The sequence below is a fragment of the Heterodontus francisci genome, chromosome 42 (assembly GCF_036365525.1).
Source record: "Heterodontus francisci isolate sHetFra1 chromosome 42, sHetFra1.hap1, whole genome shotgun sequence".
NCBI classification, from domain to species: Eukaryota; Metazoa; Chordata; class Chondrichthyes; order Heterodontiformes; family Heterodontidae; genus Heterodontus; species Heterodontus francisci.
The window spans coordinates 15,644,076-15,659,267 of NC_090412.1; the positions used below are offsets into that span (position 1 = coordinate 15,644,076).

The 15,192-nt window shown below is 43.5% G+C and overlaps 1 protein-coding gene across 4 annotated transcripts in view; it reads left to right on the forward strand.

Annotated features, from left to right (window-relative positions):
* The window catches only part of kat6b (K(lysine) acetyltransferase 6B), a 240,170-nt gene that overhangs the window by 205,556 nt on the left and 19,422 nt on the right, over window positions 1-15,192 (forward strand). For all 4 annotated transcript variants that reach the window (XM_068020618.1, XM_068020622.1, XM_068020623.1 and 1 more), the window contains exons 13-14: window positions 1,029-1,260; window positions 3,392-3,551. In XM_068020618.1, the coding sequence (XP_067876719.1) occupies window positions 1,029-1,260; window positions 3,392-3,551 (392 nt within the window). The remainder of the gene's footprint in view (window positions 1-1,028; window positions 1,261-3,391; window positions 3,552-15,192) is intronic.

A 15,192-nucleotide genomic window follows, 5' to 3' on the forward strand; every position in this document is an offset into this window, starting at 1 on the left:
CTCCTATTCACACACCATTTTAATTTAGACATATGTCCCCTTTCCTTTATTGCCACTGAGTCAAAATCCTGGAACATCATATCTAACAGAATTATGGGAGTACCTTCACCATGCAGACTGCAGTGGGTCAAGAAGAAGGCTCACCACCACCTTCACAAGGACAACTAGGGATATGCAATAAATGCCAGCCTTTCCTGCAACACCCATGTGTCTCTTACATGTGAACGCTACGAAAAGATTAAATCATGCCTTGTGTTAGAAGTTCTGAGCATGTTGATTTTAACCTGGTGTGGTAATTGTATTGATGTGCACAGAAAACAATAAAACATATGTCTTTAGCTAAATGTTAGTAAACATCTTCCAGCCAATTTCTTATTATTTCCTCTAAAATTTTACCATTTATATTTCTCTCTGCTTCCTCCTGTATCCTTCAGCTGGGACACTCTTGGATGGTGCTTCACTTTCAGCAGTGTTTAATAGGAGTGTTTTTTTTTTTGCTCATCCCCAACACGCTCTAATTGCAATCTTTCCTCTAGCTGAGACCGTAGAGTGGTTTGTTTTACTGCGCTCCACAAATTTATTTAATGCCACTGAATGATTAGTCATTAGGATGACTGATTTACTTGAAGTTCAGCTGTATTTCATACACAACAATGAGTGTAGTTGATAGTAAAACTGGAAAATACATTGTTCTACAACATTTAGAATTATTGTAAAAAGAGTAGTTCTGTTTCTTTCTCCCCCATCCCATTTTTAAAATCTTTTCTCCCATCTTTTTCGGACATGCAATATTCTGTTGGAAAAGGGCCAAGAAACTTACTCGAGTTTGCAATTTCATTGAAAGGCGCTGACCGAAATTTCTCCCACCCCCCCCAAAAGGTGTTAAATTCAACATCTGGTTTATGTGGATTACCTCAGACTATGAGAAAATAGTCTGAGTTGCTCCAATATATGAATCAAAGTGATACAATGACTTAAATTGGCTAAATGTTCTTTTGTTTCTGTGGCATTTTCTGTGGTGTATATAGGCTACTTACTTTCAAGACAAGAGGGACAGGCAGGATCACCTGAAAAGCCCCTGTCTGACCTGGGACGGCTTTCGTACCTGGCATACTGGAAGAGTGTAATTCTAGAATACCTGCAGCGACATCAGGACAAGCATATCAGTATAAAGGGTATTAGCAGGGAAACGGGAATGTGTCCACATGACATTGCAATGACTCTACAGCAGCTAAAGATGATTGACAAACAACATTGCAAGTAGGTATAATATGTAAGGTATAAACAAATTCAAGGCCTTAGTTTCAACAAACTGTACATGATTGCATCATTTCACTAGAATCATTCTTCAGATGCCATAATTAACATCATCTCTGTAAATTACATATCGTTCAATTGCGATCCTTTCAGTAAAGCCTGCAGCCTTTAACATCTTAGTCAGGTTTCATATGGAACTTGCCCCGTTTTGCACTGTTCCCTAATGAGATGTTAAAGAGTATTCCCGACTACCTATTCTGGTGGTTCAAATCGGTGCTGTGAATTGTATGGTGGTTAAAAACTGACCTTAGTGAATCCTGGCAATTTTCTTTCTGGCTACAGCATGATACCTGGGCAACATGAGCCTGCACTACAAGTATGCTCTGAGTGCAGTATAAAAACATTATCTGTGAAGTGCGTTGAGGTGTTTCAGAAAGAACTGACCAGTCAATTTCCCACTTGCCCAGTAATGTACTTTTTAAGGAAGCAACTAGATATTCCTTGTGAACTGTCATAACCAGATGTGAAGGCTCTTCACACCTGATGGAGATCTGATAAAAGGTCATCAACCTGAAACATTAACTATATGTACATACAAATTAGGAGCTGGAGTAGGCCACTCAAGCCTGCTCCGCCATTCAGTAAGTTCATAGCTGAACTGATTACTCCACATTTCCACCTACCCCCGATAACCTTCCGCCCACTTGCTTATCAAGAATCTATCTACCTCTGCCTTAAAAATATTCAAAGATTCTGCTTCCACTGCCTTTTGAGGAAGAAAATTCCAAAGACTCACAACCCTTGGAGAGAAAAAATTTCTCCTCATCTCTGTCTTAAATGGGCGACCCCTTATTTTTAAACTGTGATCCCTAGTTCAAGATTCTCCCACAAGACGAAACATCCTTTCCACATCCACCCTGTCAAGACCCCTCAGGATCTTATATGATTCAATCAAGTCACCTCTTGCTCTTCTAAATTTCTAGCCTGTCCAATCTTTCCTCGTAAGACAGCCCACCCATTCCAGGTATCAATCTAGTAAACCTTCTCTGTACTGCCTCCAACACATTTGCATCCTTCCTTAAATAAGGAGACCAGTACTGTACACAGTACTCCAGATGTGGTCTCACTAGTGCCCTGTATAGCTGAAGCATAACCTCCCTACTTTTGTATTCCCAATTCCCCTCGCGATAAACGATAACATTCTATTAGCTTTCCTAATTACATGCTGTACCTGCATACTAACCTTTTGCGATTCATGCACTAGGACACTCCGATCCCTCTGCATCTTCGAGCTCTGCAATCTCTCATCATTTAGATAATATGCTTTTTTATTCTTCCTGCCAAAGTGGACAATTTCACACTTTCCCACATTATACTCCATTTGCCAGGTGTTTGCCCCCTCACTTAACCTATCTATATCCCTTTGTAGCCTCCTTATATCCTCTTCACAAGTTATTTTCCTGCCTATCTTTGTGTCATCAGCAAATTTAGCAACCATACCTAAATTGTAAAAAGTTGAGGCTCCAGCACAGATCCCTGTGGCATATCACTCATTACATCTTGCCAGCTATGTTGCTCTCTCCAGAGATGTTGCCTGACCAGCTGAGTGTTTCCAGCATTTTCTGTTTTTATTACCCTTGATAGTGCCCATTTATTATTATAAAATTAAATTTCAGATATTAAGTCATTTATATGTTACAATCAGTTATTGGATTAAATGGTTGTCTTTAATGGAAAGCTTATTTCACGGATCATCATGAATAGTCGTTATTATTAATTTTTTTAAGGAAAGAAAAGTAGAATTACAATTGGTTAGGCACTTAAACTTTCAATTTTTAAACATTACTAGACTGCAAAGTTGTATTGCAGCTCATCACAAAAGCATTTATAGTCGAGGACATTTTCTTAAGAATGAGCTAAGGAATCTGCATAATTGCAATAATGCTGTTGTTTGTCTCACAGATTGCTATTTTAGTAATGGAGCGAAATGCTCACCACTAAGTATTTTTACAAAAGCAGTCCCCGATCAGATGAGGACTTTCCTGACAACAAAATGAGACACTTATTTGGTGAATCCTCTGAAGAGTCAAAGCAAAATTAAGATCAATGATACAAAATGCATTTTGTCTTGTAGATTTGTTATAATTCGAAGGCATAAACTAATTCAGGAACACGTAGGAAAGTTGCATTCCAATCCACGTGTTAATGATGTGGACCAAGAAAGCCTACGGTGGACTCCATTGGTAGTGTCCAGTGCTGCTGTTTCAGAAGAGGAGATGGAGGCCGAAAAAGAGGTAAGTTTTTTTTTCAAACCGTTTGGATGCTGTCACTGAATTAGATTTGGTTGCTACTCTTGTCTAGTTGTATTTTGAAAGATTTTATTTTACTTTGTACTTGGGATTTTCAATGACTATAGTTATTTTGCCTGACCTCTAACATGCTGTAGTGATATAAATATGAATTTTAAATATAAACATTTTTTTTAAATCACAGAATAAATAAAATTTTGTTAACAGCGAGCAATCATGGATGTAAAATTTATGGTTGAGTGCAGCATCAAGCTCTGGATACAAACATGAAGAGGCTAATAAAAGCAGAAAAAGCCTAAGATCAGGTCAGGCAGCATGTGTGGAAAGAGAAAGAGTTAGCAGGCCTGATTTTAACCCATTCAAAACCCAGCCACTTGCACAGTTAAAATCGAGCCCATTGTTTCACGTTGATGACTTTTCATCAGAAAGAGGCTATGCTCCTTATTTAATAGGGGGAGAGGAAGTAAAATATCCTCTGTCTTTATCTCCACCCAAGAGACCAGAATAACTAAATGCACAGGCAAAAGATACCAAGATAGGTTTAAAAAAACACAAGATCGTGCCAGTGTCCAGTCTTAGCAGTCATAAGGTACGATCAATGGATGTAAGGTGCATTCTAGGTGGGAAGGAGGAAACAAGATTCTTGGATTGAATGTATCCCACTCACAGTCCTGACAGTGAGACACCAGCAGGGCTTGTGTGACAAAAGCAGGTGTCACATGGGAAAACATTTTGATGCATTATAAGCTGACACTTTAGACAGTCCAAAATATTATGAATGTAAAAATGGCTTGAGTTTGCTGTATTCTTAAAAGATTTCCTTTGTATTTGTTGGTAAAAGACACAATATACAAATACTGTCCAAGATATATATCTATTTTTATGGGGCTTATGTTACTCCAAGAAAAGTAATTACATATAGTTATTGTATCAGAAATTCTGTTCGGTCTTTGAAAGATTAAATTCATGTAAAACTTGTGGATGTCTGTCAGACTCTGATTGCTCTCAGAGCCAAGCTGTTTGATTTACAAATAATGTGTCACAAGTAATCATGACCCACCAGAATGACCAAACACTTATGATATTTGCAAGAATGTCAACATTAATACTATGATTACATGTGTAGTGATAAAGGACTGCTTTTATATGGAGTTTGAAAGCCCACTTAGAACAGAATAAGCTATTATTTTTGAACCAGTTGAACTATTGTATAAGTCAAGCACTCGTATTTGCTGTATTCTCTTGCTTATGTGTCATTATTATTCTTGTAAATAAATTTCACTAGTGTTACGACCAAAGTGGGAGGAGTGCACTGTTAATTCAGTCCCACTTCTCCACAGGTCACAGCATATCAATAAATTTTCCCACTTACCAAAACAGCCAATTAGATAGTCTGTTTGTTCCCACAATAAAGCACACCAACCAGGTTTCTTTAATTAACGAAAAAATTAATCGTTTATTATAAAACTAAATCTTAACCAATAATGAAGTAAATTTATATACGAATTGAGATATTAAAGCTCCTTACTTTTTCCTAGCCCTCATGCGCGCGCACACACAGATGCAAAAACCGGTTAACCGGGAAAAAAAGGGAATTTGGTTTACAACTGTTTCATAGGAATAAAAGGAATAAAAAAACTTAGACTGCCATGATTTTGGAAGGAAGTTCTTCGGATTGGCGAGGTGTCCCAAAGTCGAATATTTGGATGCCACCCGAAGTCTTTCCAGGCGAGGTTGATGAACAGTGTGTGATGGGTATGTGTTCAAAGAACTTTCAGCGGTAGAAGGCTTTATATAGGTCTTCCATCAGGGGTGTAGCAACAGGTGTCAGTTCTCACCTTCGATGCAAAAGTCCTTTTTAAAGATGCAAGATTTCTGCAAATTAAGGGTTTCATCGAAAATGCAGGAGGCAACAGTACCACATCATACAAGCTTTTGCTTTTCAACAGCAAGGATTCTTTACAGAGAGGTAATACTTTTCTGGTTCTTCTTATCTCCAGGCAGGTCAAAATCAAATTCCAATTGCCTGCTTTAGTCCAAACCCACTAGCTTTTAAACAGTTCAAAAATGAAACCAAAACCTTCCAGAAACAAGTCACATGCCAAGTCATAAATTCTCTCTTGTCACTCAATTGGTAGCTCTGAGGTAAATCTCTTGCTGGTTTCCTTGAAATTCCTGGTTTCCAGTATTTGTTTACTGGTCAAAATAGGAACCTCTCGTTGACCCTATATTACAACCAGGTGAGAAAGTTGTCTAGGGGTCTTTTGCTGTCTTAGAACATAGAACATTACAGCGCAGTACAGGCCCTTCGGCCTTCGATGTTGCGCCGACCTGTGAAACCATCTGACCTAAACTATTCCATTTTCATCCATATGTCTATCCATTGACCACTTAAATGCCCTTAAAGTTGGCGAGTCTACTACTGTTGCAGGCAGGGCGTTCCACGCCTCGACTACTCTCTGAGTAAAGAAACTACCTCTCACATCTGTCCTATATCTATCACCCTTCAACTTAAAGCTATGTCCCCTCGTGTTTGCCATCACCATCCGAGGAAAAAGACTCTCACTATCCACCCTATCTAACCCTCTGATTATCTTATATGTCTCTATTAAGTCACCTCTCCTCCTCCTCTCCAACGAAAACAACCTCAAGTCCCTCAGCCTTTCCTCGTAAGACCTTCCCTCCATACCAGGCAACATCCTAGTAAATCTCCTCTGCACCCTTTCCAAAGCTTCCACATCCTTCCTATAATGCGGTGACCAGAACTGCACGCAATACTCCAGGTGCGGCCGCACCAGAGTTTTGTACAGCTGCAGCATAACCTCGTGGCTCCGAAACTCGATCCCCCTACTAATAAAAGCTAACACACCATATGCCTTCTTAACAGCCCTATTAACCTGGGTGGCAACTTTCAGGGATTTATGTACCTGGACACCAAGATCTCTCTGCTCATCTACACTACCAAGAATCTTCCCATTAGCCCAGTACTCTGCATTCCTGTTACTCCTTCCAAAGTGAATCACCTCATACTTTTCCGCATTAAACTCCATTTGCCATCTCTCAGCCCAGCTATGCAGCCTATCTATGTCCCTCTGTAACCTACAACATCCTTCGGCACTATCCACAACTCCACCGACCTTCGTGTCATCCGCAAATTTACTAACCCACCCTTCTACACCCTCATCCAGGTCATTTATAAAAATGACAAACAGCAGTGGCCCCAAAACAGATCCTTGCGGTACACCACTAGTAAAATTGCTAACACTTTCTCCTTGTGAACCTCAATCCCATCTAGCCTAGTAGTCTGTATCTCAGTATTCTCCTCGACAACATTTTCTTTCTCTACTGTAAATACTAATGAAAAATATTCATTTAACGCTTCCCCTATCTCCTCTGATTCCACACACAACTTCCCACTACTATCCTTGATTGGCCCTAATCTAACTCTAGTCATTCTTTTATTCCTGATATACCTATAGAAAGCCTTAGGGTTTTCCTTGATCCTATCCGCCAATGACTTCTCGTGTCCTCTCCTCGCTCTTCTAAGCTCTCCCTTTAGATCCTTCCTGGCTAGCTTGTAACTCTCAAGCGCCCTAACTGAGCCTTCACGTCTCATCCTAACATAAGCCGCCTTCTACCTCTTGACAAGCGCTTCAACTTCTTTAGTAAACCACGGCTCCCTCGCTCGACAACTTCCTGCCTGCCTGACAGGTACATACTTATCAAGAACACGCAGTAGCTGCTCCTTGAATAAGCCCCACATTTCGATTGTGCACATCCCCTGCAGTTTCCTTCCCCATCCTACGCATCCTACATCTTGCCTAATCACATCATAATTTCCTTTCCCCCAGCTATAATTCTTGCCCTGCGGTATATACCTGTCCCTGCCCATCACTAAGGTAAACCTAACCGAATTGTGATCACTATCACCAAAGTGCTCACCTACATCTAAATCTAACACCTGGCCGGGTTCATTACCCAGTACCAAATCCAATGTGGCATCGCCCCTGGTTGGCCTGTCTACATACTGTGTCAGAAAACCCTCCTGCACACACTGGACAAAACCTGACCCATCTAAAGTACTCGAACTATAGTATTTCCAGTCAATATTTGGAAAGTTAAAGTCCCCCATAACAACTACCCTGTTACTCTCGCTCCTGTCGAGAATCATCTTCGCTATCCTTTCCTCTACATCTCTGGAACTATTCGGAGGTCTATAGAAAACTCCCAACAGGGTGACCTCTCCTCTCCTGTTTCTAACCTCTGCCCATACTACCTCAGTAGACGAGTCCTCAAACGTCCTTTCTGCCGCCGTAATACTCTCCTTGATTAACAATGCCACACCCCTCCCCTCTTTTACCATCTTCCCTGTTCTTACTGAAACATCTAAATCCCGGAACCTGCAACATCCATTCCTGCCCCTGCTCTACCCATGTCTCCGAAATGGCCACAACATCGAGATCCCAGGTACCAACCATGCTGCAAGCTCACCCACCTTATTCCGGATGCTCCTGGCGTTGAGGTAGACACACTTTAAACCAAGTTCTTGCTTGCCAGTGCCCTCTTGCGTCCTTGTAACCTTATCCCTGACCTCACTACTCTCAACATCCTGTACACTGGAACTACAATTTAGGTTCCCATCCCCCTGCTGAATTAGTTTAAACCCCCCCCCCGAAGAGCACTAGCAAATCTCCCCCCCCCAGGATATTGGTACCCCTCTGGTCCAGGTGAAGACCATCCTGTTTGTAGAGGTCCCACCTACCCCAGAAAAAGCCCCAATTATCCAGGAAACCAGAACCCTCCCTCCTACACCATCCCTGCAGCCACGTGTTCAACTCCTCTCTCTCCCTATTCCTCGCTTCGCTAGCACGTGGCACGGGCAACAACCCAGAGATAACAACTCTGTTTGTTCTTGCTCTAAGCTTCCACCCCAGCTCCCTGAATTTCTGCCTTAAATCCCCATCTCTCTTCCTTCTCTTCCTACCTATGTCGTTGGTGCCTATGTGGACCACGACTTGGGGCTGCTCCCCCTCCCCCTTAAGGATCCCAAAAACACTATCCGAGACATCACGAAACCTGGCACCTGGGAGGCAACATACCAACCGTGAGTCTCTCGTTCCCACAGAACCTCCTATCTGTTCCCCTAACTATGGAGTCCCCAATGACTAATGCTCTACTCCTCTTCCCCCTTCCCTTCTGAGCAACAGGGTCAGACTCTGTGCCAGAGACCTGTACCCCATTGCTTACCCCTGGTAAGTCGTCCCCCCCCCAACAGTATCCAAAACAGTATACCTGTTGTTGAGGGAAACGGTCACAGGGGATCCCTGCACTGCCTGCTGGTTCCCTCTCCTTCCCCTGACGGTAACCCATCTACCTACTTCTTTTACCTGAGGTGTGACTACCTCCCTATAACTCCTCTCAATAACCCCCTCCGCCTCCCGAATGATCCAAAGTTCATCCAGCTCCAGTTCTCTAACGCGGTTCTCGAGGAGCTGGGGTTGGGTGGTTTTCCCGCAGATGCAGTCAGCAGGGACACTCTTGGCGACCACTACCTCCCACATTCTGCAGTAGGAACATTCAACTGCCTTAACCTCCGTTCCCACTATTCTAAATTCCCAACAAATCTACTGAAAACCAAAAGAAAAGTCAAAACTTGTTAGCTTCGCAATCCGACGGACAGAACTTTTTTTTGGTTAGAGGAGGAGGATGGGTGGGAGTCACTACCCGAGTAGTGTTTCGGGTAAAGCAACTGCCCAAATATGTAACCTCACTTACCCAGTAGTCCCGCGTGCGCTCTGCCTATACACGAGAAATGGCTTCCGATTTCTTGGCGCACTTTTCAAAGTTCTGCTCCCGCTGTTCTCTCTCTCTCTCTCTGTAACAGGGTTTAATTTCTAAACACACTGGGCTGGATTTTATCTTAGGCGGACGGGAATTTATCACCGACGTAAAAATAGGTGGCGCTTCCGCCTAACCCAGGGATCTGTCCTGCATTTCACGGGTCCCCGGGCTTTAATTGTCCCGAGGTGGGACTTCCACCTGCTTGAGGGAGGAGATTCCGCCTCAGTGAGTTTCCGGTCAATCAGCGGGCTGGCAGCTCTTAGTCCTAGCAGCGCCACTGGGAGCGGTGGCCACTGCTGGGACTGCAGCCCAGCTGACACCATGGAGCCAGGTCGGAAGGTAAGTTGGGCATGCCTCACCAGTGAGATCGGTCGTGCCCTGGTGAGGCTAGAGTGGTCGCTTGGGGGGAGGGGCGGCATCTTGCTCCCAGGGGCGGCCCTCAATCAGGCACTCTATGCCCGACTGCCATGTCCCCCCCCACCCCCACCAGCGCGCGGAAAGATCGGCAGTTATCGCTGGGCGGCCTTTCACATCCCCAGCCTGCCCACGTGCCACATGAAATACCTGTGAGGTGGGTAAGGGCCCTTAAGTGACTACTTAAGGGCCTTGATTGGTCTCAGGTGGGACATTCCCCTCCCCCCCCGCCTGACCACTGTAAAGTTGACCGGAGGTGGGAGTAGGGCGGGTATGCCTCCCGGAGCCTCCTGCTCAATTTTACGCCACCCCCATCCTCCCCCACTCAACCACCCAACTCGCTGGGGCGGCAGAAAATTCAGCCAACTGTGTTTTGAACTCCCCCTTTGTGAATCCTTGTTCCAATTATAAGGCAAAGAAATGAGCTTAAACAGGCTTCCTTAGCTTTAAAGAAAGAAAGTGAAATTTCTTAAACCTTAAACTTAAACTCTAATATGGTTCACACGTACAGATATACGATGTGCCCACACTAGCATGCACACGCGATACACATATGCAAATAGGAACAGAAAAGAGCAAAAGACAAATAAAATGGAGAGGTTTCAGGCAGCCTCTAGAGGAGGTTTCTTTTTACTGTTTCTGTGTTTCCAGCTCACCATAGAGTCCTTGATTGTAGACAGTTCTTGCTTTTCGTTGGGTCCCAGTATTCTTCTTAAACCTTGTTCACTGTAGGAGACTTTTCTCTCTTGGTGTTCATCTATCTTCAGTTGTTTCTGAAGCTGGTGAGAGCGAGATGAGAGCAGACAGAAGAGAGGTGTTCTCAGTCCAGGAGCAAAGTGCCTTCTGATTTCTTTTCCTGTTGGAAGCTCAAATGCAAAAAAAACTCGATCAGTCAGTCATGTGACTAAAACTGACCTGACCAATTCTTATGTCAATTGGGGGAAGCAATGACTGGGTACCCTTGTTCCAACACTGTCTGTTACTGTGAAAATGTCTTTCCAGTCAGGGGCTTGCAATTTTAAGTTTTAATGTTCATGTGGCGAAATAATGTGTGCCTCAGTCTTGGCAGGTGAGGGCCTTGCCTGACACCTGCCTTCCTTCCAAAAGCATCCATAAAGTTCAGCTATCTCCAAATGTCTCAATGTCCACTGAAATTCTTTTCAGTTTTTAAAATTATAGAATCCCAAGTTTTAATACAAAAAATAGAAATCCTCGTAACACTAGTTTTAGCCCAAATGCTATGGTCTAGCAATGTGGTGTTTTCTGTATTTTGGAGTGGGCAGTGACATGTGGTAGGCAACTTGGATGTCTTTCTTTACTTAACACTGTAAAAAGGCTAATTTCTGGTCCTCTGGCAAGCTGTTCCATTTACAGCACATATAAAATCTATGACTGGTTCTGCACAGCATGAATTGGCCAAATGGTTGGGCGAATTGTTACAACCAGTTTTGAGCAAGTTCTCCACATACACGGTGAAGGATTCCTTCTCATTTGCGAAGACCATACAGGACTTGCATATCGATAGCAATGCTGTGACCATGTGCTCATTTGACATTACTAGCCTATTAACCAATGTACCGTTTAAAGAAGCCATCAATATTTGCGCTGCAGCACTATATCATGGCGATCTTGACCCGCCACCATTGCATGAATTAGTTTTCATTGAACTTATGAACTCGCAACTCGCGCAGTTGAGTTCAGTTTTAATGACACCATATATGCCCAAATAGATGTGTTGCCACGGGATCCTCTCTCGGCCCAGCTCTCACAAACATCTTCGTTGAGTTCCATGCGAAACGTGTCTTGACGGGAATGACACCTAACTTCCTAACTCTTGCATACTTCTGATATGTAGATGATACATTTGCTATATTTGAATCCGCAGCTGCATATGATAATTTCCATACATGTCTTAATGGCCTCCATCCTGCGCTCAAATTCACCTTTGAAATAGAGCAGTCAAATGAGCTCCCTTTCCTTGATGTACTAATTGAAAAATCTTTTAAGGGGTTCTCTACCACAAGCCTACCTTCGCTGGTCAGTATACACATTGGGATTCTTACAGTTCCATGCGCTATAAGATTGGTCTTATCGGCAACCTCGTAAATAGGGCCCAAGCCATTTGCTCACCATGCAAGCTTGATGCTGAAATAGGGTGAATCAAAGGCATCCTGCGTGACCACGGATACCCTGATGAGCTCATTTTTCGCTGTATATCGCGCAAAATTATGAACGGGCCTAAGGCTGTCATTTTCGGCCCTGAAAAGTGCCCAGTCTACCTCAGATTACCCTGAAAGGGTAATGAATCCCAAATATTAGAGCAACAGGTGAAGCTAGCTGTTTCACGCTGCTTCTATGCAGTAGCATCACGTGTGGTGTTTGCCACTAACAGGGTGCTGCCGTCAAGCCAAAAAGACCTTCTGCCTATCACACAAATGACTAATGTGATATATGAATTTCAATGCCAGTGTGATGCTAGGTATATAAGCTATACGTCCCAAAGACTGGCGGATCATATCAAACAACATGTCCCTTCTGCTGTTGGTAATGGGCAAAGTACAGGCCGTACCCAACCAGCCCGTGCTTGCAAAACTCAAAACATAGTGTCCAGCATTAGATGTGATTTCACGATTGGACAATATTTGCTAAATAATCCTCAGTGTGCTAAGAATTACGCTGACAACAATTTAAGATTGTCAGTCAGGGTCGCATTGTGGCACATTTACGCATACTGGAAGTTACATATATTAATACACAGGGCCCTGTTCTTTGCAGACAGAAAGAACATGTGCACACATTATGCCTGTTTCAGCTAAACATGCCATGTAACCAGGATGCATCATTGTACATTATAAAGTGAGAGGCTAATAAGATAGCCATCTTCCAAGATCTGTTGGCTGTCTACTGGAAGTAGTAAGTGACAATGAAAGGATTGGGATGCTATTACCAGGCCTAGTCACTGTCAGCATCATTGCCTCATGTGGTTGAAGGTGAGAGTAGATCCAAGATATGTGAAAAGACTGATGGCTTTTTTTTGTAACTTCCCAACTTCCTCAGAGTTCCAGTCAACCAATGCCTTGATTTTTTTTAAAAATCACCTTTTGTTTCCAAATTATTCTATGGTCACCCCTCCCTATCTCTGTAATCTCCACCAGCCCTACAACTCCCCCCCAGATGTATGTGCTCCACCAATTCTGGCCTCTTGTGCAGTCCTGATTTTAATTACTGCACCATTGGCGGTCATGTCTTCAGCTGCCTAGACCCTAAGCTCTGGAATTCCCTCCCCAAACTCCTCCGCCTCTTTCCTCTCTTCCCTCCTTTAAGACAATCCTTAAAACCTACTTATATCATCAGGTTTTTGGCGATCTGGTCTGTTAGCTCCTTACGTGGCTTGGTGACAGATGTTCCATAACATTCCTATAAAGCGTCTTGGGATAGTTTATTACGTTAAAGATGCTATATTAATGCAAGTTGTTGTAGTATTGCAAAATTGAAGGCATACTGTAAGCTGTGTTAAGAAAGTGCTTCTATTAATATTTTTTGAGGACTCGTGTTTTAGAATTGTGGAGATGGATTCATTGGAGGACTGAGGGCGGCACAGTGGCGCTGTAGTTAGCACTGCAGCCTCACAGCTCAAGTGACCCGGGTTCAATTCTGGGTACTGCCTGTGTGGAGTTTGCAAGTTCTCCCTGTGTCTGCATGGGTTTTCGCCAGGTGCTCCGGTTTCCTCCCACCACCAAAAGACTTGCAGGTTGATAGGTAAATTGGCCATTATAAATTGCCCCTAGTACAGGTAGGTGGTAGGGGAATAAAGGGACAGGTGGGGATGTAGTAGGAATATAGGATTAGAGTAGGATTAGTATAAATGGGTGGTTGATGGTCGGCGCAGACTCGGTGGGCCGAAGGGCCTGTTTCAGTGCTGTATCTCTAAATAAATAAAAATCTAAAAAAAAATAAAGTAATTGTTGGACTTTTTTTTAAAGGGTCATTGAAAGGACTCTGTTTAAAAACATTTACTGGATGTCACATGTCTTCAGCTAAGTAAACAACAGGTGCCTTCTGACTATGGAAGTTGTTTACAAGAGAAGTGACATGTCAGGATTGATGGTGCTCAAGAATGGGTTTCATTTTTGAATACTATTTTGAGTCAGTTGGTTTTGTAGCCTGCTGAAAGAAAAACCCAGCTCATCTTTTCTCCACCTCTCTGAGAAACCCTCCAAAAAAAATGCAGTGTGCGATAGCTGTAATGCTTGATGCCGCATTTCTCCTGAGAAGCTTTTGGAAGACTTCCTCTCAATAGCTCCTGAACAAACTGCTTCTGAAAAGATCCCAGTGACCCTTCTACGTGTACTCGGATGCCAGACAGTATGCCATCTGGAATATAACATTTTATTCTTTTTCTTCAAGAATTACCAAGTACTTTGGCCAAAGCATCGTTATTTTTTCCCCTAACCAGTGTGTGTGTGTGTTGGTTATTTAGAAGACAATATATATTCTTCTTCTTCTTTGTCCTCCTTATCTCGAGAGACAATGGGTAAGCGCCTGGAGGTGCTCAGTGGTGTGTGGAGCAGCGCCTGGAGTGGCTATAAAGGCCAATTCTAGAGTGACCGGCTCTTCCACAGGTGCTGCAGAAAAATTTGATTGTCGGGGCTGTTACACAGTTGGCTCTTCCCTTGCGCCTCTGTCTTTTTTCCTGCCAACTGCTAAGTATCTTCGACTCGCCACACTTTAGCCCCGCCTTTATGGCTGTCCGCCAGCTCTGGCGAACGCTGGCAACTGACTCCCACGACTTGTGATCAATGTCACAGGATTTCATGTCGCGTTTGCAGACGTCTTTAAAGCAGAGACATGGACGACCGATGGCTCTGATACCAGTGGCGAGCTCGCTGTACAATGTGTCTTTGGGGATCCTGCTGTCTTCCATGCGGCTCACATGGCCAAGCCATCTCAAGCGCCGCTAACTCAGTAGTGTGTATAAGCTGGGGATGTTGGCTGCCTCGAGGACTTCTGTGTTGGAGATACGGTCCTGCCACCTGATGCCAAGTATTCTCCGGAGGCAGCGAAGATGGAATGAATTGAGACTTCGCTCTTGGCTGACATACGTTGTCCAGGCCTCGCTGCCATAGAGCAAGGTACTGAGGACACAGGCTTGATACACTCGGACTTTTGTGTTCCCTGTCAGTGCGCCATTTTCCCACACTCTCTTGGCCAGTCTGGACATAGCAGTGGAAGCCTTTCCCATGTGCTTGTTGATTTCTGCATCTAGAGACAGGTTACTGGTGATAGTTGAGCCTAGGTAGGTGAACTCTTGAACCACTTCCAGAGCGTGGTCGCCAATATTGATGGATGGAGCATATCTGACGTCCTGCCC